We start from the raw sequence: 26,559 nt of genomic DNA on the forward strand, positions 1-26,559 counted from the left end.
CTTGTGCCTGAAATTATAAAAAACAACAGTAAAAAACACTCTTCACTGCACCATGGACAGAGCCATGACTCTCCTCAGAATAATTTTGGCTCCACTCTTAAAGGACCCAAACGGAGAACTTAGTATTTAACTTGAGCTCTTATAATTTCCTTGCTCTAAAATATGGCTACAATATACATGAGCTCAGTCACTTCAGTTGTGTCCAACTTTTTGCGACCCTATGGACTGTAGCTCACCAGGCTCATCTGTCCATAGGATTCTCCAGGCAAGAATACTGGAGTAGGTAGCCATGCCCTTCTCCAGGGGATGTTCCCAACCTAGGAATAGAATCTGAGTCTCTTGTGTCTCCTGCACTGTAGGCAGTCTTTACCTGCTGAGCTAGGCTTGGCGGAAATTGTTAAAACAAGTGTAAATAAACATCTTCTTTAGTAACACACACACACCCCCAAAAAACCTTGATAAACCAGTCACTCTGAGAAAAGCAATTTTCTGGAACAGCCTCCAGAGTAGTTCAGAGTAAAAATATACACCTGGATAATAAGTAAAGTGGCCTTCATTACGATATCTTTAGAAAGTAGTCATAAGTTGGAAAGCTGACAAAATGAGAACTTTGGTTTTATACTAATTGATTTAAAGACTTTGCTGTCAGCACCGATTAGGAAAGAGCCTATGATATGTGTTCCTAGTGTCTGATACCAAAATGTTATTATTTGCATATAAAATAATGCTTATATCTGTATTCTCCATCATAAAAGGACATGGATTCAACCCACCTAAAATGGTTTAAGGTTTTCACATGGATTAAAACTTGAGGATGGGGGGTGTAGGCAGAGTAAAATTTCTCAAGGGCAGAAGAAATAAGATGTGCTAAGCCCCAAACTGCCAAATCAAACTGAAAATCAATGTCCTCATTTTATGTTTAAATCAGATTTTCAGCGAAGGCCACAGCTGGGAGTAAAGGGGTTTAGAGTACATTTTTATTTTAATTTCTCACCTCATAAAGTGTGTGGTATGCTCATTATTGGATATTGAAGATCTGTACTTGGATGGCTGCCAGTCCTTCAAGTGTTCAGAATGGAACTCCACCACCTCATCCATCCCTGGAAATCTGTTTCATATCAAGAGTTTCTTGTCTTAGACAAAGTCTTAGTATCTGTTTTGTTGCTCAAGCCAGAAATGTCAGAAATCTCTGATTCTTGAGCTACCCGTTATTTTCACCATCTACAGTGAGCCACAAGCTTCTCTCTCTCTCTTATAAATCCCCGGACCATGTCTTTATCACCCCTCCCTGGTCCTCGCCGTTATCTCTGACCTGGGCTCCTGCAGCTACACCTTACTAACCCCCTGCATCCAGCCTCATTCCTTTCCTTCCAGACCATTGTCCACACTCCATCTGCAGCCAGAAAGCTCAGCTGACCCAGCCACTCTCTTGTTCCGTGTTCTGTTCAGTGGTTTCCTGTAGACATTACGGTCCTCTCGGCTGCCCCGGAGTAAGCACTTAGTCATTAACACCTGTTTTACCCCTTGGTGCTCGTGAGGGACTCTTCCTGTGACCTATGGGCCAGGTCAACTTCTTTCAGTCCCTTAAAAGTACCCACCCTCTTTCTCAGTTAGGGCTCTTATATATGTGCTGGAGGAAGTATTTCAAAATTGGTTAATATGCTTTTCTCTTGTTTATGCAAGAATGTGATCTTCACCCATCTGCCAGAGGCATGTCTTTCTCTGGGGGGAGGTTAAGATTTGTTTCAGAAGGAATGCAGTAAGATGGCTGAGGTTAATAATAAAAAATAGGGGTGAATAGCAAGACCCAGTTTGTCTCCCCAGGAAGGTCTGTGTAAATTGCTTTATCTTCTCTTTAAAATATGGAGGGGGAAATTCCAAGAATCCATCATAGGGTTTCCCTTAAGAGTGAACAGAAAGCAGACGGAAACTCTTTCTGGTTCTTGGGTAATTGTGAAAAGGTGAAGCACAGAAGGAGGTGGGACAGCGAAATGAGCTTTTGAAAAGTGAAGGTGACAAGATGGCAGAAGGGAGCTCTTAACCTCACCCTTTCCACCACCGTCACTCCACACCCCAGAGGCCCTGCAGAGTCTGTGCCAGTCCAGACGGCAGTGACAGTGTGGTCCTGACCTGGAGGTGGAGACTGATTAGGTAGAGGGAGCACTCAGGCATGCCAAAGTTCTCCAGACCCTTATCCTCTGTTCCCATTAACCCAAAAATGACTCGAATCTGGCTGGGGAGTTTCTAGAGGGGGTTGCTCAGGATGGGCGGTGAGGCACAGAGCAGATCACCTAGGCTAGGTCTGACTAGGAATCACAGCCCGGCCTTAGACCCTTGTCTGCCTCAGCTGAGTCTTCATGTGCCAGGAAGGTCTACAGGAAGGCTTGCCTGCAGGAGAACAGGCCACAGGCTCGCCAGATGCAGACTGTGGCATGAGAGGCCAGGGGGAAAGACACATGGCCCCAGAGACTGGAGACCCACCACACCCCAGGACCCTCCCTCTTCTCCTCTCCACAAGGTCTTATAAGCCACACAAGGTCTTATAAGCCATCCCTCATCCTGTACAGACAGTAACAGCTTCAGGAGGGAAGAAGGGTTGCTGTCTGAGAGATGGAGTGAAGGCAGAGATGGAGCAAGGGCTTTCATCCAAGAGAGAATGAATTCTTTCTCAAAGGACTTAGGATTTGGGTCTAAGCTTTACTTCTCCCAGCCAGTGGATAGAGGCATGCTTTCTCAGTCACTCAGGCATGTCTGATTCTTTGCTACTCCGTGGACTGTAGCCCACCCTGCTCCTCTGTCAGGGGACTTTTCAGGCAAGAACACTGTAGTGGGTTGCCGTTTCCCCTTCCAGCGGATCATCCTGACCCAGGGATTGAACCCGTGTCTTCCTGTATCTTCTGCATTGGCAGGTGGATTCTTTACCACTGAGCTACCTGGCAAACCCCTGGGTAGGGGCATAGGAGAGGCCATAATAGTGAGAGCCCAAATGAAGAAATCACAATTACATTCTTGCTATGTATCTAAGTATAATGTCATTGAATTTTGTGACCAGTTACAAACACGATTCTTTCCCTCCATAGAAGCCTCCCCTCATTGCTGTACCCAGGTGACTTCTGTCTGCCTGGCTGAGAACCTCTCCAGCACTCTATTCTTTCCTTTTTTTTAAAATTTTTATTTTATATTGGAGTATAGTTAATTAACAATGTTGTGTTAGTTTTAGGTATACAGCTAAGTGATTCAGTTATATGTATATATATAATCTGTCTTTTTTCAAATTCTTTCCCCATTTAGGTTGTTACAGAATACTGAGCAGAGTTCCCTGTGCTGTACAGTAGGTCCCTGTTGGTGATCTATTTTAAATACAGCAGTGTGTACATGTCAATTCCAAACTCCCAGCCTATCCCTCCCCATCCCACCCTTGCCTCTGGTAACCATTAATTCGTTCTCGAAGTCTGTGGATGTGTTTCTGTTTTGTAAATAAGTTCATTTGTATAATTTCTTTTAGATTCCACCTGTAAGGAATATCATAGGATATCTGTCATTGTCTTTCTGACTTACTTCACTTAGTATGATTATCTCCAGGTCCATGTTGCTGCAAATGGCATTATTTCGCTCTTTTTAATGACTGAGTAACATTCCATTGTATACATGCATTGTATCCTTTCTTCAGCCAGCCAGTTGTCACGCTCTATTGTAATCATGTGTTTAATTTGGCTGCTCTCCCTGTAAAGTGCGAGGTTCAGGATGGCATGCCATTTGGTCTGTCACTCTGTCCCCAGAACCAAGTTTGGCACTGGCATGTTGGAAGTGCTCAGTAAATACTCTTAAATGAAGGAGTGAATGGGAAGTAGGACTTTCCATATAATTCTGTGACCCTGAGAGGGTCACTTAAAATCTCCAGGAACAACAATAAGAAAAACAGTGTCTATCTCCTATGGTTGATCATTGTGGAAAGTAAATGGGATAATACAGGTGAACTGCTTAGTATAATTATTGACACTTTATAATTTTAAAAATCTGCACTATTAACATTATTGTAAAATAATACTGCCACCTCACCCCTAGCTCAGTATTGTACATATAGTAGGTACTTGAAAAATGATAAGCAAATACTGTAGTTAAATAGTTGCTAAATAATAAAAAATCTGGTGTACCAAAATTGGTGCCTCTTTCTGTTTTTTTTTTTTAATAGCCCTTTGCTAGAGTCGATTGGGTATTAACTTTAAATATCAAGCTATTTAATTACACTAATAGTAAGATTCAGTTTGCTAGTGCTGGTTATAAGTGCAGCCTTTAAGAAAACCTTTTGTTTTCTTCTTAAGTGGGCTAGACTTTCACCAGCTGCCTCAGGGAATAAAAAGACAAGTGAGCTTGCAGACATTATTAATGAAATACATTAACAGTCACTGGTATACGATCAATCAATAAATAACATGACTTCCCAGGAGAGAAACCCCTTTAGGCAAGTCAACTAAGGTCTGAAAAAGCAGTCCTCATTTGGAATAGAAAAGGCAGGGGAGACCAAGGCAGTACTCAGTTCTCATTTCTACAGATTGCTCTCTGGGGACCTTCATTTCTAATGGAATAGTTAACATTTCAATACAAAAGTGCAAAATGTACTTCTTGTGATTTATTTAGACATCGTTCTTATGACAGAGTATTTTATGGCTTTCAATCTCTTAGTACCCACCTGCCCAATTTTAGGCCAAATCCCTAATAAGTAATGTAGGTCAAAGAGAAGTTGTGACTTATTCATTAATAACCCGTTTCTGTAGCATCACGTGACGCAGGTCCACCTGAACTTAAAAACTATGAAGTTCCCTCCATTCCTTCCTTTTTTCTGGAATCACTTAAAAGCTGTTCAGTGGGGCCGAGTAATCATGGGAGTCGGGGTGCAACTTAGCATGAGGTTTGGGCCTGAAAGGGGTGAGAGGGGTGTCCTTGGCTTGGGACGTTGAGTCCCAGAGGGGACAAAGAGAGTGTTTCTCTAGGGGGATGGTGGTGGCCCCAGTCAAGTTGTCAGAGCCTGAACTGGGTAAGAAGGGGATCCGTGTGGCTGGGGGTCTACATGGAGACAAGGGACAGGTTACATAAAGGAGGCTTGATACTATGAGGAAATATACTGAGATCAGTGGGAGTCAGATTTTTTACTGTTGGAGATGAGAATTATGAATATGGAAAGAGAACTGAACCCTATGATTCTGGATTGCATTGGAAGTGTCTCTGTGAACTCAGGGTTTTTGATATACAGAGAGGTATATAAAAATAAATTTAATGTGTGTGTGTGTCCTGGTTACCTGGCTATGTCCACTAAAAGGACACGCATGCTTGATGCCCCAAGAGCAAGCACATCAAGTACCTAGCTCTTAGTTTTGAAACACAATTCTCAACTAATAGGAAGCAAGGATTTGTGGGAAAAGACTAATTTTTTTAAGGCTGAACAAGCTGAGCCTGGAACTTGATGTGCCAAGAAGTAAAGAAAAGCTCAAAGAATGATGGAGACAATGTCAAAAGGACATAGAAGCCACATTGAAGTGATTCTCACTCACCAAATCTGGGACAATTTGAACTTCACAGTAATGATAATAATGAAGTGACAATGGTTATCTACTGAATAAAGTAGAAATCCATAAATTAATACTTGCATACTTACAGACATCAACAGATGAATGGAAAAAATCAAAAGCTTTTCTTTACAGAAGAATGCCGACTTAATGAATGTAGAAGGAATAGTGAAATTTTTGAAATTATCTTTTGGCACCCATCATAGTAATAATTGGAGAAGGAAACGGCAACCCACTCCAGTATTCTTGCCTGGAAAATCCCAGGGACAGAGGAGCCTGGCAGGCTACAATCCATGAAGTCACAAAGAGTTGGATACGACTGAAGCAACTTAGCACATTGTAATAATTAATCCATCCAAAAACTTCAGTGAATGCTAAACTAGTGAGTTAAGTTTTTATTAAAAATAGGATATTTAGCTTCTAAATACCTCTGCATAAGGTACTTAGGTACAAAAGAAAAAGAGAAAACTTTAGAAGCTAGAAGCCTGGCAGACACAGACTTAAGCAAGTATACAAAGTGAATACAACCATGCGACAAGTGGAAATCACATACCACCTAATAGGAGACAATGAGAATTCCCTTCCATGATGGTCCTGCCAAAAATATTAATCATGAGGGAGTATCTGACAGGTCCAAGTTCAAGAACATTCCACAAAATAACTAGCCTGAAATCCTACAAAGTATCAAGGTCGTGAAGTTCAAGGGAAGCCTAAGGAACTCCTTTAGATTGAAGGAGAGCAAAGAGACAGGACAGCTAAACGCAGCATGTGATCCTGGATTAGATCTTTTCGTTGGAAGGACATATTTTGTTGTAAGGTTACTTGGGGCAATTGATGAAATATGAATGAAATCTATAGGCTAGATGGTAGAAAGGGATCAGTGTTAAATTTCCTGGTTTTATTAGTTGTATTGCCGGTATGTAGGGGAACATCCTTGTTTGTAGCAATCATACATTAAAGTATTTGGAGGTGAAAAGGCATCAAGCAGCCTACTTACATTCTGTGGTTTACATACTTACATACTTATATGGTTGAGGAAAGAATATTATTTGTACTTCTCTTGCCAGCTTTTCAGTAAGGTCGAGATTATGTCAAAAAATGTAAACTATGGAGAAAATTTGGAGACAATACAGATGTCTAAAGATGTTTATGTACATGTTTGAAGATTATGTAATAAGTACAAATACATATTTACCAAATGTGTGTATTTGTTAGTTGAATGTTATGCATCTTGAAAACTGGAGAACTAGTGTTTTATATAATGAAATGATATATTGAAAAAAAAGAAACTAGAGGAAAGAACTATTTTTAAAAGGTGGCAGAGCTTGAGAATTTTCATACCTATACAAAAAATTAATATTTTCCTCAGCTCGAATTTATTTTTGTACTTCAGAGAGGTGACCTTTATTTTATTTGAAAGGAAAAACATTTATAAATTCTTTCATTTTGTAAAGAAAAACCATGAATAAATAGGCTCTTTATTTTAGACCTTGTGGCTCGAGCTGAAGCTGTGGTCTCCAGTGTTTCAGACTGAATATTTTCTCAAGTTGAACTAAGCAGTTTTACGTTACAGATAGAGTTATATGTCTTGGTCGAGGGTCTTTCAGTTGTAAGGACAGGAACCGCAAACTAGCTCCAGAAGTGAATAAGATTCACAAGGCAGTCTCCTGGGTAAGAAGAACAGGATGCAAGGGACTAGAATGGACAGAAGAACAGAAGGCAGGAACCAGGACAGCTTGCTGCCTCTTCCTCTCTCACTGGACAAACCCGATCTTTCCTCTCTGCCCCTCTTTTTACATTTTTAAATTAATTTTTTAAATTTTGGCTGCTCTGTGTCTTTGTTTTGGTGCATGGGCACTTCTCTAGTTGCAGCACACAGGCTTAGCTGTCCTATGGTATGTGGGATCTTAGGTCTTAAGTGATAGACCCCCCTCTTAACACTGCGGTCATCCTAAGTCTTTGCATCCGTTCCTCTAGAGTGAACCAGTTTTGGTGTTTCAGGTTCATTTACTGGAGGCCACTTTTTGATCCATGTCTGAGTCAACCAGCCAAACTTGTTAGATGCAATGTTAGGGGTAAGCTGTCTGCTTAGTGGGCTCATGTCAGTCACTTTAGCCTGATTCAAGTTTTATGTTTTTCCTTCCACCATATACCACATCCTTAATATCCACTCCCACACATATTCTCTGAATTTCTATCTACGTAAAGTTTAAAAAATCAAGTAGCTCTTTGTGCCACACCTGTAGGGTTCTTGTGGGACTAGAGTCTGATTATAGGTTTAGGAGCAAAGAGAGGTGATTGGGGTGGATGTATATTAGAGGAGACCATTAAGGTAGTTTCCTTGGGCAAAGGCAAGGTTAATCTCCTCACATGGGCTACCTCTACTGACAGAGAAGACTGATCAGAATTTAGGGGTTCAGAGCCCACCTTCAATAGGATCTTCTCACACACCTGCATTCCAGTTTTCGGGATCCCATTGCTTCCCAGTCAGTGCCTTGATTTTAATGGTAGACACCCTTTGAAGTTGGGGGAATTCAGTTTGCATCTTAATCCAGCCACTTGCAGGATGAGATTCTGGGTTTGGTTTTCATCAGTCCCAAATCTGGCTGCAGGAGAGAAGGGTCTCTTTTGGGGGCAGACGTGGAAGCTTTTGGGTCATTCATGCAGCACTTACTAGGAATTTGAATCCCTGAGCTCATCCTTTTCTTTCCTCATTTTGTCCAGCAAAATTAAAAGCAACAAGCCAGTCTCAATATACTTATTCATTTGACCAAAATGTTCAGAGATATCGTATACACGGTCACACTGATCTGTTCCTCTAGTGAGTGTTTAATTATACGTGTTCAATGATGGTATTTTGTGTATCTCTATTGCCATATCATGCCATGGATTGCTGGTGCTCTCTTGACTCTTGGAAATGGAGCCGTTAATGTCTTTGAATCCAATCAGATTTAAGCGTCAATTCCAGAAACCCCAGGACCAGTTCAGAAAACTCATCTTTAAGATTCTGTGCCTCTGGCACCACTCTCAGCACTGATATCTGCATCTGTCAGAGTTCTCCAGAGACACAGCTCAGACAGGATGTGTACTGTGTGTATATAGAGAAACTTATTTTAAGAAAATGGCTCCTGTGACTGTGGAGGCCCGATGACTTCAAAATATGATGGGGGGCTGGTGGGCTGAAGACCCCAGGAAAAAATGCAGGTTGAGTCCAAAGGCTGTCAGCTGGCAGAAGTCCTCATCTGGTGGAGATCACTATTACAGTCTTTCACTGCACGAGGCTCATCCACATTAAGGACAATAGTCAGTCTTACCCAAAGTCCGCTGATATAAATGCTAATTCTCATCTGAAAACCACCTTCCTTGAAGTATCCATAAGGACATTTGACTAAATATCTGGGCACCAGGGCCCGCCAAATTGACACACAAAATTAATCATCACAGTGTCCTAACCTCACCAACAAAATGAGGGTATTAGATGGTATAGTAAATTTTATGGTCCCAGTTCTCATCCCTGCAGCGTTTTGCTCTTAACAACAAAACCCCAAACTCTTCCCTTTGCTCCCTTGAGATGTCAAGGGTCTTGTCCTGTGGTTATAGCAAATCAAGTTCCCTGAAGTCATCTGGTCTTTTTGAACCACCTTGGAAACCACATATCTGATGTTTCTTCTCACTCTCAGACCTGAGTCCTAACCATAAATATAAATCCTGCACATTTCCCCCACCCTGGAAACAGGACATCAGCCATAGAGGACAGGGTGGCTGCCCAGCCATCAGACAGCGCAGGAAACCTTATTAGAAGGACTTAATAATTCCCAAGCAATGTAATCAAAGCAAAGTGCTGAAGAATTGTTGACACAAACCTCCTTAATGTTCCTGTGGCTTTGACTTTTAATGGCTTATTGCCCTCTCTTCTAATCTGTTTTCCATTCAGCCCGATCTCTTGTTGGCTTCTGTTCCTTTTAATATCTTCTCTGTATCCCAACTTTCTGCCTGGAATTTTCCATCTTCGGCCTCTTCTCCTTTGACATGCTTATATAACTGTTTACTTTGGTGACTTATTCCCTTAGCTCCTCTCTGTACAAGTTGATTTTCCTAAACTTATTTACTTCCTGCAGGTCCCAAACTCATAATTTGGATTCTTGTTGCCTTTTAAAGTAATTATGTCAATCATTTTTAAACTGAATTTTGCATTTTTATACCTTATTAGCTAATTTTCTTGTGGGAATTTATGTTAAGTAAAAATGCTGTTTGTCCTCAGGAAACTCACTTTTCTGTCCAGCTGAAGTTTACTAACCTGAAAATGATCATGTTAGATGTTTTAATCATTAAGCTGCCTTCTATCTCTGAAGTTGGTTCTGTTGGAAAGATGATCTTGGGGTTAACAGTTATTGCAGAAACATTCAACAAACATGCGTCCTCTGTCATGCTTTCATAGGTGTGTGTATTGTGTTTGACTTGAGAATCATCTAATATTTTCAGACTCAGGGGTTTCTTATTCTACTTACTTGCATTTTTCCTTTTTCACTTATTTTGAGACTTTTTTGTTTTTCCTGCTTCACATTCCAGGCTAAATTTTTCTTGTTTCTGTATAGTTTACAGGGACCAGGTGTAAAACATCCTTTCTGCAGGATCCCAAAAACTCTTAATATATGACACTCCACTAGCATTGTGGGCTTCCCTCATAGCTCAGTTGGTAAAGAATCCGCCTGCAATGCAGGAGACCCCGGTTTAATTCCTGGGTTGGGAAGATCTGCTGGAGAAGGGATAGGCTACCCATTCCAGTATTCTTGGGCTTCCCTTGTAGCTCAGCTGGTAAAGAATCTGTCTGCAATGCAGGGGACCTGGGTTGGTTCGATCCCCTGGAGAAGCAAAGACTACCCACTACAGTATTCTGGCCTGAACACAGTCCATGGCGTCACAATGAGTCAGACACTACTGAGTGATTTTCACTTTCACTTGCACCACTAGCATCGTAACTCATTATCCCGGATATACCATTGGAGTGAGGAAATAGCTAACTTAATTATGAAATATTCATAATAGTTATATTTTAATACCATCCTTTAAAATTATCATTGTATGTTTCATAATGTATTATCAATATATCTGGAAACATATGGAAAGTAGTCTATGTCTGTATTAGGTATGCTTGCTCAGAAGTTCCTTGTTGTTTGGAATAGTGTGATCAAGAAAGGAGTTTGGAGGCCAGATGTTTGCTTTAAAAAATTCTAAATTTATATTAATATAGATAAAAGTAATATACTCTCATATTAATATAAAACCTAATGACCTTAGGCTTTGTAAACTCATTATTATTGGCCATTACCCTTGTTAATCTTCTCCTTTATTTGTAAAATCATTCTTGTTCTTGTATTAGAGTTCTGATTGTAGGCAGCAGAAACTTAACTCTGACCCACTTAGGCAATGATACTGAAAATAGCACTGAGTGACGTACAAAGTCAAGGGAGAGACTGGGCGATCTGGCCTCCTAGCAAAGGGCTGTGGCATCCCTGGACCTCCAGAACAGCATCACCTGGAGCAGCATCACTTGGGGGTAATCCTTAGAGCCCCGACTTTGGGTGACTTGGTCTAGTCACCTCCCTGCCTGACTGTCTCCACTCAAGATTCACATTTCCAAGAGAAAATCTGAATGGTCTGTCTTGGGTCCCATAATACATCCTAATGAACTTCTCAGCATCTTTCTCCATATATTTCCTGTGGAATGTGGAGGGATGGCCCTTTCCTGTCATCCATATGTATAAATTCAAACACCAGGGCATGACTGCTTGCTGAAAAATGCCAATTTAAGTGACATCATCTTTTCTTTATCTTCAGAAAGAAGAAATAACTATCAAATGATTAGTCTGTCACTTTCTTGCCAGAAGCAGAACTTTAGATATTTTACTGAATCATGTTTATTTTCTATCCCTTTTACATTTTGCTTAAATGACATTTGAATTCTTACAGAATCTTTATGAAGTTGAAACAGAAATGTTTACTGAGGGAAAAATAGAATTTTTGACATTTCATAAATCATTAGAAACTGTTAGAATAAATTTTAATAGATTTATAATCAATTTTAAATGAAATTTCTTTAAAATCTATTTACTCTTCCTACTTACAGAAATAAATGACTGTACTCGGATACTGTCATAAAAGTCAAGCTTAGTTATTTATGCCTTTAGTTCATAGAAAAAGATGATGAAATGTTTAGATTAACATTTAATGTTTTGGGAAGCTGAAATACTTGGGGAGAGATGTGCATTTTGGGGAAACGTGTGTTAAGTGTTTATTCCCTTTCTTCAGATCATCTTTTAGAAATATTCAAGAGAACCTTCAATCTCAGATTAGTTCATCTTCTCTGAATTTCAAAAACAATTTCATGAGGATATTTTTTCTGTCAAATAATAAAATGTTTAAAGGCAAAATTTGAAGGCTCAGATACAGATCCCATTTAGGCCAAGATCCCACGTACTACATCAGTGGAGGAAGTCCTTGAGGGAAAGAATTAATGTAGAACCAAAACATACCACTTAGCCCTCAGCTCAAGTATATTTCCACCAGTGAAAGGCTTTTGACTGAATATGACCTTTGAATTTTCATGACCTTTAAATTTGATACCTCATCTTGGAGGTATCAGATATATCCAGTTTTAAACCTCAATTAGTGTCTTTGTTCTACTTGACTTATAAGGCAAGCAGCCAGAGCCTAAAACAAATGTGACACCCAGGAGGTACTTTTCAAAGCAAGGATGTCAGGGAGTTAAAGTTCACAATTTGGAACTAACAGAAGCAGAAGAGAGAGACAGGTTGAGATGGTTGGATGGCGTCACTGATTCAATGGACATGAGTTTCAGCAAACTCCAGGAAATAGTGAAGGACAGGAAGCCTGGCGTGCTGCAGTCCATGGGGTCACAAAGTGTCGGACATGACTTAGCAACTGAAAAACATGAAGTCCAGAGTGAGGTCAAGGGAAGAAGCATCGTGCAGCCAGAGGAGCAGAAGTATGAGCCGTGAGGAGGGAGACTATACTCTGGATTTTCTTAAGAGCCAGTTATGATTGTATCTAACCAGGTAGAATTAATGGGATGAAAAGATTGAAACATTTCATTAAATCTCCTCATTGTAATCTTTCTGTATATAGTCTCTCTAAAGGAAAATAACTGATCCTATTGATGTTGGTTTAAATATTAATAGATGTGATGGACTGGCCAAAAGTTCATTCAGGTTTTCTTATAACAGCTTATGAAAAAACCTGAGTGAACTTTTTGGCCAACCCCAATAATTTATTTGAAACTTCCCATAAGGTGTGATTTGTCCCAAGATGACAGATGGAAAATAATTTTATTTGCATTCACAAGTCATCTTCTATGTGTATGCCACCATATGAAACAATCCAGTTCACTAGAATTTAGTAGTGGGCTGCAGCTGATGCTAAGTCGCTTCAGTCATGTCTGACTCTGTGTGACCCCATGGACAGGCAGCCCACCAGGCTCCTCTGTCCACGGGATTCTCTAGGCAAGAGTAATGGAGTAGGTTGCCATTTCCTTCTGCATTAGTAGTGAGAGGAAGGAGCAAAGGGAGCCTACCAGTCAGATCACAACCATGTGCAAAAATATGGAATACAGACAAATAGTTTAAAAGCTAGAAAGTCAAGGCTGTAGAGATTAGTATAATCTGGAGCAGATGAAGTCAGCATGGGGGAATTTAAGCTTGACATAGGGCTTTAAGTTTGAATAGGTTTGGATACGAGAAATGGAAAATAGGAGGACCATTGTATGTCTTGGCTATGCAGACATCCTGAGTTCGGGTGCCTTAAGTTGAGGTTCAAGTCCAGTGACAGCTGTAAGAGAATCATATTTGTAAGAAGATTTGTTGCAGTTGAAATCTCCTTAACCTGAGTAATGAATGCAAGAAAGTAAGTCTCGTCTCTTCCTTCCAGGTGTGTCTGCTCAACTCATCAGCACCTGGCACCGTCGGAACACATCTGTAGGAACGCCGTTTTGGATGGCTCCTGAGGTCAGATGGAGTTTTTTTGAGGGAGACACATGGGATGTTGATTCTTTCTGAGTTTTGTTTTCATGCATGCTGTAGCTCCATATGTGTGTTACAATCTACTGGAAGAAAATGTCAGTTGTGTTGTCTTTATGTGAGATATTTGCATGTGTGAGGAGTAACCTGGGAGATGATAAATGGGCTGTGAGCGAATATATGAATACATGAAAGACTGAATGAATAAGTCAGACGAGGTAGAGAGAAACTACAGTGGAATGGTGCAGGTTTGAATTGCAGGTCCACTTACCTGCAAGTTTTTGTCAATAAATATAGTACCTGTATTTTCATTTTACAGTTTTTCTTTTTTATTGAAGTATCGGTGATACCCAATGTTGTGTTTCTGCTGTACAGCAAAGTGATTCAGTTATACATATATATATATTCTTTTTCATTATAGGTTATTACAAGATATTGAGTATAATTCCCTGTTCTGTACAGTCAGAGAAGGCAATGGCACCCCACTCCAGTATTCTTGCCTGGTAAATCCCATGGATGGAGGGGCCTGGTGGGCTGCAGTCCATGGGGTCGCTAAGAGTCAGGCACGACTGAGGGGCTTCACTTTCACTTTTCACTTTCATGCATTGGAAAAGGAGATGGCAACCCACTCCAGTGTTCTTGCCTGGAGAATCCCAGGGACAGGGGAGCCTGGTGGGATCACACAGAGTCGGACAGGACTGAAGCGACTTAGCAGCAGCAGCAGTACAGTAGAATCTTGTGGTTCATTCCTTTTATACATAGTAGTTTGTATCTACTAATCCCCAATCTCATTTTACAGATCTTTAAAGTTTCTATTTAATCAGAGCTCACAATATGTGGATTCAAAAGAACCAGGGTTTGAGTCCTGGTTCTAGCCAAACTGTTTCAGCTTCCTGCCCTTGGGTGAGTCATATATCAGTTTCTCTGTTGTGGAGGCAGAGATAGCAGTACGTGGATTTTCAACTGTCAGGAGAGTGGAACCCTTAACCCATGTGTTGCTCAGGGGTGAGCTGTACTCACAACCTTACGTTTTCATTAAATACACTTTCTATTGGAATATAATTGCATTATAATGCTGTGCTTCTGCTGTACAATGAAGTGAATTAGCTTACAGCTAATATAGCTATATATATACAGCTAATACATATATATATATATATATATACACACACACACACACACACACACACACACACACATATACCTCCCTCTTGAGCCTCCCTCCAACCCCTGCTTCCCCATCCCAACCCTCTAGGTCATCACAGAGTGCCCAGCTGAGCTCCCTGTACTATACAATAGGTTCTCATTAGTTATTTATTTTGTACATAGTAGTGTACATGTCAATCCCAAGCTCCCAGTTCATCCCACCTTACATTTCCCCCGCTGTGTCCACATGTACCTTCTCTAAGTCTGCGTCTTTATTCTTGCCCTGAAAATAGGTTCATCTGTACCACTTTTCTAGATTCCACATATATGCATTAATATATGACTTACTTCACTCTGTGTGACAGACCCTAGGTTTATCACATCTCTACAGATGACCCAACTTTGTTCTTTTCAATGGCTAATATTCCATTGTACGGGCTTCTCCGGTATCTCAGTAGTAAAGAATCTGCCTACAATGCAGGAGAGGCAGGAGACCTGGGTTCAGTCCCTGGGTCCAGAAGATCCCCTGGAGGAGGGCATGGCAACCCACTCCAGTATTCTTGCCTGGAGATTCCCATGGACACAGGTGCCTGGTGGCCATGGTCCATGGGGTCGCAAAGAGTTGGACATGACTGAGTGACTGAACACATAGTACATAGCCTGCCGCTGCTAAGTCGCTTCAGTCGTGTCCGACTCTGTGCGACCCCGTAGACGGCAGCCCACCAGGCTTTGCCGTCCCGTCCTGGGATTCTCCAGGCAAGAACACTGGAGTGGGTTGCCATTTCCTTCTCCAATGCATGAAAGTGAAAAGTGAAAGTGAATTTGCTCAGTCGTGTCCGACTCTTAGCGACCCCATGGACTACAGCCCACCAGGCTCCTCTGTCCATGGGATTTTTCAGGCAAGAGTACTGGAGTGGGTTGCCATTGTCTTCTCCGAGTACATAGCATATTCCATATTAAAAAGCAGAGACATTACTTTGCCAACAAAGGTCTGTCTAGTCAAGGCTGTGGTTTTTCCAGTGGTCATGTATGGATGTGAGAGTTGGACTGTGAAGAAGGCTGAGCGCCGAAGAATTGATGCTTTTGAACTGTGGTGTTGGAGAAGACTCTTGAGAGTCCCTTGGACTGCAAGGAGATCCAGCCAGTCCCTCCTAAAGGAAATCAGTCCTGGGTGTTCATTGAAGGGACTGATGTTGAAGCTGAAACTCCAATGCTTTGGCCACCTCATGCGAAGAGCTGACTCATTGGAAAAGACTCTGATGCTGGGAGGGATTGGGGGCAGGAGGAGAAGGGGATGACAGAGGATGAGATGGTTGGATAGCATTACCTACTCGATGGACGTGAGGTTGAATGAACTCTGGGAGTTGGTGATGGACAGGGAGGCCTGGTGTGCTGCGATTCATCGGCTCTCAAAGAGTCGGACACGACTGAGCGACTGAACTGAACTGAACTGACCTCATCTTTATTCATTCTTCTGTCAGTGGACATCTAGGTTACACATATCTCTGTTAATGATATTTAGATTTTGTTTTTAAGTTGGATAGAAATATAAAAGTGCCTTTTTTGTTGTTCAGTTGCTCAGTCTTGTCTGACTCTTTGTGACTTCATGGACTACAACAAGCCAGGCTCATCTGCTCTTTACCATCTCCCAGAGTCTGCTTAAACTCATGTCCATTGAGTCAGTGATATCATCCAACCATCCCATCCTCTGTCATCCCATTCTCCTTCTGCCTTCAGTCTTTCCCAGCATCAGGGTCTTTTCCAGTGATGTGGCTCTTCACATTAGGTGGCCGAAGTATTGGAATTTCAACTTCAGCTTCAGCTTCAGTCCTTTCAATGAATATTCAGGGTTGATTTCCTTTAGGATTGACTGGTTTGATTTCCTTGCTGTCCAAGGGACTCTCAAGAGTCTTCTCTAGCACCACAGTTCAAAAGCATCAATTCTTTGGTGCTTAGCCATTTTTATTGTCCATTTCTCACACTCATACATGACTACTGGAAAAACCATAGCCTTGAGTATATGGACCTTTGTTGGCAAAATAATCATCTCTGCTTTTTAATACACTGTCTAGGTCTGTCATTGTTTTTCTTCCAAGGAGCAGGCGTCTTTTAATTTCATGGTTGTAGTCACCATCTGCAGTGATTTCGGAGCCCAAGAAAATAAAGTCTCCTACTGTTTTCGATTGTTTCCCCATCTGTTTGCTGTGAAGTGGTGGGACCAGATGCTGTGATCTTCGTATTTTGAATGTTGAGTTTTCAGCCAGCTTTTTCACTCTCCTCTTTCACTTTCATCAAGAGGCTCTTTAAATTCCTCTTTTCTTTCTGCCATAAGGGTCATGTCATCTGCATATCTGAGGTTATTGATATTTCTCCCCGTAATCTTGATTCCAGCTTGTACTTCATTCAGCACAGCATTTCACATGATGTAGTCTGCATATAAGTTAAATAAGCAGGGTGACAATATACAGCCCTGACTTTATTTAAAGTCAGATGCAGGCTTTTAACCTATATTTATAGTAGGTCCTATGTTGAGTGTCTCTGCTTAGGGCCACATCACACCCCGGAAGATTCTTTTGAGCATCACCTGTGGGAAGATGTAGAAAAACTGCTAAAATAGTTGAGGAAAAGTTTTCTAGAGTTACATCTTTTCTCCACAGTCACTTTAATGTTAACGCTGTTAATCCTTTTAGTTATATTTATCAGTAAAAAAACGTTTATGTTTGAAAACTTTGCCATCTTTGGGAAAAGCTCTGCTATTTGCCTACATCTTTCTAGGGAGTGACAGGAAGAGAAGTAATTTAAATACTACATTAATATTGCAAAATCATAGAATTAAATTTGCTGGAAGATTAAGTCCTGGTGTGCTGTTCCTATTTTGATACTAATTCAATTACTACTTGCAAAAAAAGTTAAAATATAAGTGTAATGTAAAATTTGGAGAAAGGATAAATTATCTTAAGAAACTTTTAAAATAAAATACGTGTAGACTGTATAGTCATATAAGCAAAAACAAAATTGAATAAAAGAATTTCAAATGTGGGTTTTTTCTTCAATTCTGATATATTACTAGTGTTTTAAAAGCTTGTGAAAAGTTTAAAAATGAGAAGTTAATAACATCTACCTGTAATACCAAGCTGTACATCTTATCTGCATATATGAATAATTACTATAATAAATACTATAATATAACTATATGATTTCTATTAAATAATTGTCTAGTTTTATATTTTAATATATTAATTTATAGTAACAAAGCTATTATTATATTTTAAGTTTGTCATTTAGTAAAAACAATTTTGATTAGTGGATCTTAGAAGCACTCTATGAGTAAAGTTAATATTTTTATCTAAAATATAACTATTAGAATAATACATGAGTTAATAATTAAAATTAATACTCCTTCAGTTCAGTTCAGTCGCTCAGTCGTGTCTGACTCTTTGCCACCCCATGAATCACAGCATTCCAGGCCTCCCTGTCCATCACCATCTCCCAGAGTTCACTCAGACTCAACGTCCATCGAGTCAGTGATGCCATCCAGCCATCTCATCCTCAGTCGTCCCCTTCTCTTCCTGCCCCCAATCCCTCCCACCATCAGAGTCTTTTCCAATGAGTCAACTCTTTGCATGAGTTGGCCAAAGTACTGGAGCTTCAGCTTTAGCATCATTGCTTCCAAAGAACACCTAGGGTTGATCTCCTTCAGAATGGACTGGTTGGATCTCCTTGCAGTCCAGGGGACTCTCAAGAGTCTTTTCCAACACCGCAGTTCAAAAGCATCAATTCTTTGGCACTCAACCTTCTTCACAATCCAACTCTGACGTCCATACATGACCACAGGAAAAACCATAGCCTTGACTAGACGGACCTTAGTCGGCAAAGTAATGTCTCTGCTTTTGAATATACTATCTAGTTTAGTCATAACTTTCCTTCCAAGGAGTAAGCGTCTTTTAATTTCATGGCTGCAGTCACCATCTGCAGTGATTTTGGAGCCCCCCAAAATAAAGTCTGACACTGTTTCTACTGTTTCCCCATCTATTTCCCATGAAGTGATGAGACCAGATGCCATGATCTCCATTTTCTGAATGTTGAGCTTTAAGCCAACTTTTTCACTCTCCTCTTTCACTTTTATCAAGAGGCTTTTTAGCTCTTCTTCACTTTATGCCATAAGGGTGGTGTCATCTGTATATCTGAGGTTATTGATATTTCTCCCGGCAGTCTTGATTCCAGCTTGTGTTTCTTCCAGTCCAGCGTTTCTCATGATGTACTCTGCATAGAAGTTAAATAAGCAGGGTGACAATATACAGCCTTGACGCACTCCTTTTCCTATTTGGAACCAGTCTGTTGTTCCATGTCCAGTTCTAACTGTTGCTTCCTGACCTGCATACAGGTTTCTTAAGAGGTAGGTTAGGTGGTCTGGTATTGCCATCTCTTTCAGAATTTTCCACAGTTGATTGTGATCCACACAGTCAAAGGCTTTGGCATAGTCAATAAAGCAGAAATAGATGTTTTTCTGGAACTCTCTTGCTTTTTCCATGATCCATTGGATGTTGGCAATTTGATCTCTGGTTCCTCTGCCTTTTCTAAAACCAGCTTGAACATCAGGGAGTTTACAGTTCACATATTGCTGAAGCCTGGCTTGGAGAATTTTGAGCATTACTTTACTAGCATGTGAGATGAGTGCAATTGTGCAGTAGTTTGAGCATTCTTTGGCATTGCCTTTCTTTGGAATTGGAAAGAAAACTGACCTTTTCCAGTCCTGTGGCCACTGCTGAGTTTTCCAAATTTGCTGGCATATTGAGTGCAGCACTTTCACAGCATCATCTTTCTGGATTTGAAATAGCTCAACTGGAATTCCATCACCTCCACTAGCTTTGTTCGTAGTGATGCTTTCTAAGGCCCACTTGACTGCACATTCCAAGATGTCTGGCTCAAGATTAGTGATCACATGATCATGATTATCTGGGTGGTGAAGATCTTTTTTGTACAGTTCTTCCGTGTATTCTTGCCACTTCTTCTTAATATCTTCTACTTCTGTTAGGTCCAGACCATTTCTGTCCTTTATCGAGCCCATCTTTGCATGAAATGTTCCCTTGGTATCTCTAATTTTCTTGAAGAGATCTCTAGTCTTTCCCATTCTGTTCTTTTCCTCTGTTTCTTTGCATTGATCACTGAAGAAGGCTTTCTTATCTCTTCTTGCTATTCTTTGGGACTCTGCATTCAGATGCTTATATCTTTCCTTTTCTCCTTTGCTTTTCGCTTCTCTTCTTTTCACAGCTATTTGTAAGGCCTCCACAGACAGCCATTTTGCCTTTTTGCATTTCTTTTCCATGGAGATGGTCTTGATCCCTGTCTCCTGTACAATGTCACGAACCTCTTTCCATAGATCAGCAGGCACTCTATCTGTCAGATCTAGGCCCTTAAATCTATTTCTCACTTCCACTGTATAATCATAAGGGATTTGATTTAGGTCATACCTGAATGGTCTAGCGGTTTTCTGTACTTTCTTCAATTTGAGTCTGAATTTGGTAATAAGGAGTTCATGATCTGAGCCACAGTCAGCTCCTGGTCTTGTTTTTGCTGACTGTGTAGAGTTTCTCCATCTTTGGCTGCAAAGAATATAATCAATCTGATTTCGGTGTTGACCATCTGGTGATGTCCATGTGTAGAGTCTTCTCTTGTGTTGTTGGAAGAGGGTGTTTGCTATGACCAGTGCATTTTCTTGGCAAAACTCTGTTAGTCTTTGCCCTGCTTCATTCCGCATTCCAAGGCCAAATTTGCCTGTTACTCCAGGTGTTTTCTTGACTTCCTACTTTTGCACTCCAGTCCCCTATAATGAAAAGGACATCTTTTTAGGGTGTTAGTTCTAAAAGGTCTTGTAGGTCTTCATAAAACCATTCAGCTTCAGTTTCTTCAGTGTTACTGGTTGGGGCATAGACTTGAATAACTGTGATATTGAATGGTTTGCCTTGGAGACGAACAGAGATCATTCTGTCATTTTTGAGATTGCATCCAAGTACTGCATTTCGGACTCTTTTGTTGACCATGATGGCTACTCCATTTCTTCTGAGGGATTCCTGCCCACAGTAGTAGATATAATGGTCATCTGGGTTAAATTCACCCATTCCCGTCCATTTTAGTTCGCTGATTCCTAGAATGTCAACGTTCAGACAGTCGTTTTACTGAAAAGTCATTAATAAGCCTACTGTAGCACAAACATGGTTTGAAAATGCTTTCCTGCTCAGCCAACCAATAATATATAAAAGAGAAAGGTTCATTGTGGTCTTTTCAAATTATCCTATAAATATATGTTTAACATTTTGTGCATATTATATTCATTTCTCTGTAATAAGCATTCACCAACTTTTGAATGATTGGCAATACTTCAGTAAATTTCCACTTACCTAGAATTGTTGAAGAATGTGTTTTGAATAATCAACTATCTAGTTAATGAAGACATCACATAAATACCAGCTCTATGTTATTAGGTCTAATTTCTAAGAATTAGAAAACAGAAAGGTAAACAAGGTTGTTTTAATCAATTATAAGTTGAAAAGTGGCATTCTTGATTTGACATCCTTTTCAATTAAATTCTAGACCAAAGGTAGCATTTGTTGATTATGTAAAGCCATCCTTCCCAGAGTATGTGTGTTTCATGGTGAAGGGGAGACAGTGGCTGTGATAGGTGACCATGTAACTTATTGTACAAGCCAGGACAATTTGGAGAGTGAACCGGGAGGGTATTTATAATGAGTCTAGGAAAGTGAGCATAAACTAAGAGTGTCATGGGTACATTGGAACATAAATTCACCCACTGTGCCAACATAAGGATGTTTTAATGTGTTAAATTTGATGTTAAGTGGAGTCAGAAAGGTGAAACGCTATTCCAGACAGGATCTTAGATTTCTTTCACTTTGCATCTCATTTCATATTACTGTAGTTAAACGATAAGAAGTCTAACCTGCTATCATCCCCAGATTATGTTTTATTTATCTTATGAGTTGGCATTCACAACATGTAAAAAATTTTTTCTTGTTGTTCAATGACATCCTGTGACTAGTGGAATTTAAAAAAAAACCTGATTGTAGCTTAACAGAGACATCACTTTGCCGACAAAGGTCAGTATAGTCAAAGCTATGGTTTTTCCAGTAGTCATGTATGGCTGTGAGAACTGGACCATAAAGAAGGCTGAGTGCTGAAGAATCGATGCTTTTGAACTGTGGTGCTGGAGAAGACTCTTGAGAGTCCCTTGGACAGTAAGGAGATCAAAACCAGTCAGTCTTAAAGGAAATCAACCCTGAATATTCATTGGAAGGACTGAAGCTGAAGCTGAAACTCCAATACTTTGGCCACCTGATGTGAAGAGCCACTTCATTGGAAAAGAATGCTGGGAGAGATTGAAGGCAGGAGGAGAAGGGAGAGACAGAGGATGAGATGGTTAGACAGCACCACCAACTCAATGAACATGAGTTTAAGCAAACTCCGGGAGATAGTATAAGGACAGGAACCCTGGTGTGCTGTAGTCCATGGGGTCACAAAGAGTCAGACACAACTGAGCGACTAAACAACAACAGGATTTACTATCTAGTGTGCTCCCAGATAACTGCTAACCTCATATCAATGTTTATTTTTATCCAGTTATTTTTCTCTTGTTGATGGCATAAGCCTTTTTTTATTTCTCCACACTTGTCCCATTTCTGCCTTCAAGTTGTCAAAAAAGATGGAGGCTATATACGTAGGCTTCCTACAAGCTTATTTTTCTTTGTATCCTTCAATTTTTGTTAAAGATCTTTATCTTTGCCAAGATGAATGACTCCATTTACTAATCAAATGTTTATCAGATGACTATCATTGCACAAGTTTAAGCTGTATGTTTGATCCCATCCCTTCCCATTAGGTACACTTTTTCATTCCCCTCTGTTTTGCATTTTCAAAATTTTTTTTTCATAGACTTCTTCCCTTATTGTTTTCAATCCTGCTAAGATATTCTACATTCTTAGAATAAAACTACCACTACTAATTATAATTTGAGGTTTTACTTCCCCATGTTACTGCCTTGGCTGGGTGCTCTCAAAGCTCATCAGTTTGAACACTTACACATCATTCTAAGCATTTTCCTATGTGCTTATTGAAGTTGTAAGCTTCCTTTTTCTTTCATTTTCTGCTAGGTGATTGCGTGTGAACAGCAACTGGATACAACTTACGATGCCAGATGTGACACGTGGTCCCTGGGGATCACGGCCATTGAGCTGGGGGATGGAGACCCTCCACTAGCTGACCTGCATCCCATGAGAGCACTTTTCAAAATACCCAGGTCAGAGGGCTCTCATGTGGGTCCACTACCTGCCAGTTTTCTCTGTTCCTCCAGCCACCGAATCCTTGTCAAGCTCTTCATGGAAATATCCAGATTTATTTCCACAGGTTGGGAGCAGAGTGGCCTGGAATATCATTTGGCTTCTTTCAAAACACTCTGTTTGTACCATAGTTTTATTTTCCCTGGTCTAAGAACAAGAGGTTTCTCTTGGTATTGTGTGTGTGTGTGTGTGTTTTCTTTAGCAAGGATTTGAGCTTGGAAAACAGTACTTCCTGTCACTCTTGATTCACTCCCAGATTCGTCAGTGAGGCTCCCTGGTCCACAGTCCGTGTAACAGTAATGTGCTCTGTTCCACTCATATCAATCTAATAATTTTTTATTACTTGCTAAGACTTCCCTTTGTTTAGAGCTTTAAAATGATAGTATTAAGAAAGTTAGAGGTAGAATTGTTTATAAAATGATAATGATTTTAAATATGTTAGTGTTTTGAATATGTTAATATAAAACATCAAGCTTAGAAAAATAATCTCTTTGGAGCCAGGAAGGCACTTTCCTGCGTAGACACCTCCCCTTCTATGTGTGTTGTCAGATTTTCCCTCTTGCTTATCACTAGTTAAACACTGTCAATGTTTTGGTTAGTTCCTAGATATTTCAGAAAACCGACATGAAAAGACTGCCTATTTTTATTATACATGTATTGTCTTTTAAAGACTTTCTTTTCAAAATATTATTTATTATTATTTTTTTGGTTGCATTGGATCTTCATTGCTGTGCATGGACTTTCTCTAATTGCAGAAAACAGGGGCTAGTCTCTAGTTGTGGTGCTCAGGTTTCTCATTGTGGTGGCTTCTCTTATTGAGGAACACGGACTCAAGGGCACGTGGGTTTCAGTAGTTGCAGCTCAAGGACTCAGTAGTTGGGGCACATGCATTAGTTGCTCTGCAGCATGTGGAATCTTCCTGGATCAGGGATGAAACTCATGTCCCTTGCATTGGCAGGTGGATTCTTATCCACTATATGACCAGGAAAATCCTAAAGACTTTCCTATGGATTTTGCCTGCTATCTTAATTTTAATGAAATGCACAGAGAGGGCCTATGGGAACATGGGTCCAGGGTGGAGAGATGAGGTATGCTAAAATTTGTTCGCACACTCTCCATTAAATAAATTGTGGGATCCTAATGCCTGTAGAACATTGAATCATGTGTAAAAGCCCTGGCTGGGGGTGGTTCCAGTCTGAAAGAAATAATGCCAATATGACCTATTCATTTCCAAATAGATCTATTTGGAATATTTGGCATGGAATTAAATTAGTGTAAAGCACTCAAATTTGTTTTTAACTTTACCTTGTAATTTTCTGTCCTGCCTGTGTTTACTGAGTTATAATACCTTAAATATATATCATCCTTTCCATAACAATCTCAATGTATCTCTCAGGTCTTACTGTTTGTAAACTATATTGCTTATTAATAAGTGGGGCTTCCCAGGTAGCACTAGTAGTAAAGAGCCTGCCTACCAATGCAGGAGATGTGAGAGATGCAGGTTCAGTATCTGAATCAGAAGATCTCTGCATGAGGGCATGGCAACCCACTCCAGTATTCTTGCCTGGAGAATCCCATAGACAGAGGAGCCTGGCAGGCTACAGTCCATAGGGCTGCACAGAGTCAGACACGACTGAAGCGACTTAGCACACACAGTAAGTGGGGAAATGAGATTACAGAAAAAGAGCAGAAAACCTGCTCTGTATCAGGTCTAAGGCATTTCATTAAATTGGAGGAAAACCAACAGAATCTGTATATCCTAATTCCTGTTGTCATTCTGTATGTGAGATGAAGCACTGTTTTTCCTGAGCTATTTAAATTATGGTTTAAATGAACATAGTTAGCCTAGGGTTTTTACTGTTAATGATGATGCCACATGAAAGAGGGATGCTATATGGTACCTGTGAGCAAGGTACCTCTGGAAACTACCCTCTCAGTTGTTTCTTATTCCTTGTACCGCCAGTATATCTTTAAAATAGAGTTCTAAGAATACTGACTGAAGAAATAATTAGGAAAAAAGGGGGATCCGTAAAGTTACCTGGTTCTGAATGTTCTAAAATCATCAAAATCTTGCTCTACTTGAAGCAAACCAGTAAATCTCTTAAAAGAGAATTTTTCAGGAGAACAAGAAGCCAAGCAAAATTATTGGAGAAAAGAATTACTTCTTTTAATGTGCAAACCAGCAATCTTCAAATAGTCCTAAGGATTGTAAAATGAGCTTTCAGTGTGACCTAGTGGATGAGTAGCTGCAGTTTTCTTTAATGAGCCTGTACAGACTGTACATTAATTTCATTTTAAGCTATTTAAGGAGTAATGCAAAGCTGAAGACAAAGTATTTCCATTCCACTAATGAAAACAAAGAGCTGTTGGAATTAACATAAAGTGGTACTTCAGGACATTCAACTATCAGGGTTATCGTGGTGGATCAGTGTTGCTTGATTACAGTCAGAGATCAGCCTCATTTGCAGATGATGTTCCTTTGTGTTCATGAACATCACAAAAAAAGAAAAGATTTGTTCAGCTTAAAATGAAAGGAATTAATAACAGAATCTTGCAGTGGCATCCAGAGCTTTATTGCCAGTCATATTTTCCAGTTCCTTACTTTTGTAATCTTGTTTCTGGCCATCTACCCAAGTAACAACAGAGCAAGTCATAAAGGCACTCTTCTATAAAGGCCTCTCTGCTAAGGTTTTTGCATATTCTGACTAATCCTCCTTTCGGGTCACCTTTGTGTCTCCTGAATATCCATCAGAGATTTTTGTAGGACTCAAAGTAAAAAATCTTTTCCCCAGGAGCCACTGTTTCTAATCAGCTAAGTATTTATGTTTTCCTCTAGGGCTCTCAGTTCAAAGCAAGAAGTTTCTTTCAAAGAAAAAAAGAAAGATCAGCTGGGAAAAAAATGGGTATTTTATGTGCTTTCAGAGAAGCAAGAGACCTGTCATTCCATATAAAGAATGATTAATAACTAATTATCTCTCTTTGAATTGGAAAATGATGGTAATACTTGATTATACCTGGCAGGATTTGAATGCAGTGATACGTTAGTCTGTCCAGTCCTGCCTGTTAATTTTATCCCTGCCTGGCCAATGTGTACTATCCAACCTTGTATCTTATTTTTCTAGGAATCCACCCCCAAAACTGAGGCAACCTGAGATATGGTCAGCAGAATTCAATGACTTCATCAGTAAGTGAGTAACAATAGAATCTTTTCTTTTTATTATTATTATTTTTTTAAATTTTGATGTGGGCCATCCCAGGTGGCACTAGTAGTAGAGAACCCACCTGCCAATGCAAGAGACCCAGGTTTGATCCCAGAGTCAGGAAGATTCCCTGGAGAAGGGTATGGCAACCCACTCCAGTATTCTTGCCTGGAAATCCCATGGACAGAGAAACCTAGCAAGCTACAGTGCATAGGGTCTCACAGAGTCAGACACAACTGAAGTGATTTAGCAGGCACACATTTTTAAT

The 26,559-nt window shown here is 40.2% G+C and overlaps 1 protein-coding gene across 1 annotated transcript in view; it reads left to right on the forward strand.

The window, feature by feature from the left end:
* The window catches only part of MYO3A (myosin IIIA), a 157,301-nt gene that overhangs the window by 22,700 nt on the left and 108,042 nt on the right, over positions 1–26,559 (forward strand). Inside the window, exons 5-7 of the mRNA XM_052651153.1 lie at positions 13,509–13,585; positions 22,906–23,051; positions 26,214–26,279. Coding sequence (XP_052507113.1) covers positions 13,509–13,585; positions 22,906–23,051; positions 26,214–26,279 — 289 coding nt within the window. The remainder of the gene's footprint in view (positions 1–13,508; positions 13,586–22,905; positions 23,052–26,213; positions 26,280–26,559) is intronic.

The sequence above is a fragment of the Budorcas taxicolor genome, chromosome 13 (assembly GCF_023091745.1).
Source record: "Budorcas taxicolor isolate Tak-1 chromosome 13, Takin1.1, whole genome shotgun sequence".
In the NCBI taxonomy this organism is placed as follows: domain Eukaryota; kingdom Metazoa; phylum Chordata; class Mammalia; order Artiodactyla; family Bovidae; genus Budorcas; species Budorcas taxicolor.